Genomic DNA, 1,955 nt, shown 5'->3' with positions numbered 1-1,955 from the left:
GGAGGGGAGGGAGGGCAGAGCTTCATAAAGAGTTTCATAAACGTTGTTTCTACAAAGAATTTCACAGGAGTGAGTCACAGGTGTGAGAGTCACAGGAGAGAGAGTCACAGCAGTGAGAGTCAGAGGAGTGAGAGTCAGAGGAGTGAGAGTCACAGGAGTCACAGGAGTGAGAGTCACAGCAGAGAGAGTCACAGGAGTCACAGGAGTGAGAGTCACAGGAGTGAGAGTCACAGGAGAGAGAGTCACAGGAGTGAGTCACAGGAGTGAGAGTCACAGCAGTGAGAGTCACAGGAGTGAGAGTCACAGGAGTGAGAGTCAGAGGAGAGAGAGTCACAGCAGAGAGAGTCACAGGAGAGTGAGTCACAGGAGTGAGAGTCACAGGAGAGAGAGTCACAGCAGTGAGTCACAGGAGTGAGAGTCAGAGGAGTGAGAGTCAGAGGAGTCAGAGTCACAGGAGTCACAGGAGAGAGAGTCACAGGAGTGAGAGTCACAGTGAGTCACAGGAGTGAGAGTCACAGGAGAGAGAGTCACAGCAGTGAGTCACAGGAGTGAGAGTCACAGCAGTGAGAATCACAGCAGTGAGAGTCACAGGAGTGAGAGTCACAGCAGTGAGAGTCACAGCAGTGAGAGTCACAGGAGTGAGAGTCACAGCAGTGAGAGTCACAGCAGTGAGAGTCACAGGAGTCACAGGAGTGAGAGTCACAGCAGTGAGAGTCACAGGAGTGAGAGTCACAGGAGTGAGAGTCACAGGAGTGAGAGTCACAGGAGTCACAGGAGTGAGAGTCACAGGAGTGAGAGTCACAGGAGAGAGAGTCACAGGAAAGGACCGACGGCCTGTGTAATATCAGTCATCTCGTACCTGCAGGTCGTTCTGAGGGTTCCAGTCAGAGTCGAAGATGATGCAGGTGTCGGCTGCCGTCAGGTTGATGCCCAGTCCTCCGGCTCTCGTACACAGCAGGAATACGAAACGGTCCGAGTCCGGTCTGGAGAACCGGTCGATGGCTGCCTGCCGCAGGTTACCGCGAACTCTGCCGTCTATGCGCTCATAGGGATATCTGAACACGTGTTTGGAGAACAGGTGTGAATCGCTTTCATTTGGCTCGGCACTGGGATCAAGAAACGGTACAATTTGTATCTTGTTCTCACCGTCTCTGGATCAGGTAATCCTCCAGGATGTCCAGACAGCGGACCATCTGACTGAAGACCAGGACTCGGTGTCCTCCGGCCTTCAGTTTGGGCAGCAGCTTGTCGATGAGCACCAACTTGCCGGCAGCCTGGATCATGGCCTGGAGAGCCATTTCTGGTATGTCGGCCCTGCCTCCTTGTGAGTCCCTGAATTCCTCGATGATCTTCTCTTCCGCTCCTGGACGAGAGGAAACAGCAAATACAACTCATCAGATAAGAAATGATCCGCTCGCCGAGTGTTTCTGCTGTGGCTTCGGAGGAGTTTGTGTACCGTTAATGAGGTAGGGGTGGTTGCAGCATTTCCTCAGCTCCATCATGGTGTTGAGGAGGTTGGGTACGTTGGCTCCTCCCCCACCGCCGCCGCCACCTCCTCCTCCTCCTACACCTCCTTTGGACAAGAAGGAGAAGTTCTTCTCCAGAATGGCCCGATAGTATTTCTTCTGGATGTTGGTGAGCTCCACCTGACAACAGCAGCAACAGCAGATTAAATTTTTCTTTTTATTTCTTGAGACACGAGCATCTGAAACACTTGTTGAGTATTTCTAACAGGGTTTAAGCTTCAGCTGTTCTGACACCAGAGATCACAGTCCTGACCTCGATGATGGTCTCCTCTTTCGGGGCCAAGTTCTTCTCCACGTCCTCCTTCAGTCTTCTCAACATCATGGGCTTCAGAATGCCTTGCAGTTTCTGAACCTGAAACACACCAGAGGCGACATTAACACTCACTGGGAATAGAGGGAAACTGCACAGAACTTGGAGAGGGGGGGTGG

General features: G+C 52.4%; 1 protein-coding gene across 1 annotated transcript in view; it reads right to left on the bottom strand.

The window, feature by feature from the left end:
- The window catches only part of chd7 (chromodomain helicase DNA binding protein 7), a 71,125-nt gene that overhangs the window by 22,987 nt on the left and 46,183 nt on the right, over window positions 1-1,955 (bottom strand). Inside the window, exons 16-19 of the mRNA XM_023404059.2 lie at window positions 1,780-1,878; window positions 1,457-1,646; window positions 1,147-1,363; window positions 860-1,055 (exon numbers count right to left, since the gene is read on the bottom strand). Coding sequence (XP_023259827.1) covers window positions 860-1,055; window positions 1,147-1,363; window positions 1,457-1,646; window positions 1,780-1,878 — 702 coding nt within the window. The remainder of the gene's footprint in view (window positions 1-859; window positions 1,056-1,146; window positions 1,364-1,456; window positions 1,647-1,779; window positions 1,879-1,955) is intronic.

Source organism: Seriola lalandi, unplaced genomic scaffold (assembly GCF_002814215.2).
Source record: "Seriola lalandi dorsalis isolate HSWRI2012SDOR001 ecotype SW California unplaced genomic scaffold, Sedor1 jcf7180002054208, whole genome shotgun sequence".
NCBI classification, from domain to species: Eukaryota; Metazoa; Chordata; class Actinopteri; order Carangiformes; family Carangidae; genus Seriola; species Seriola lalandi.
Note: the sequence above shows the minus strand (reverse complement) of the source record. Positions and strands in the feature narration are given on the sequence as shown.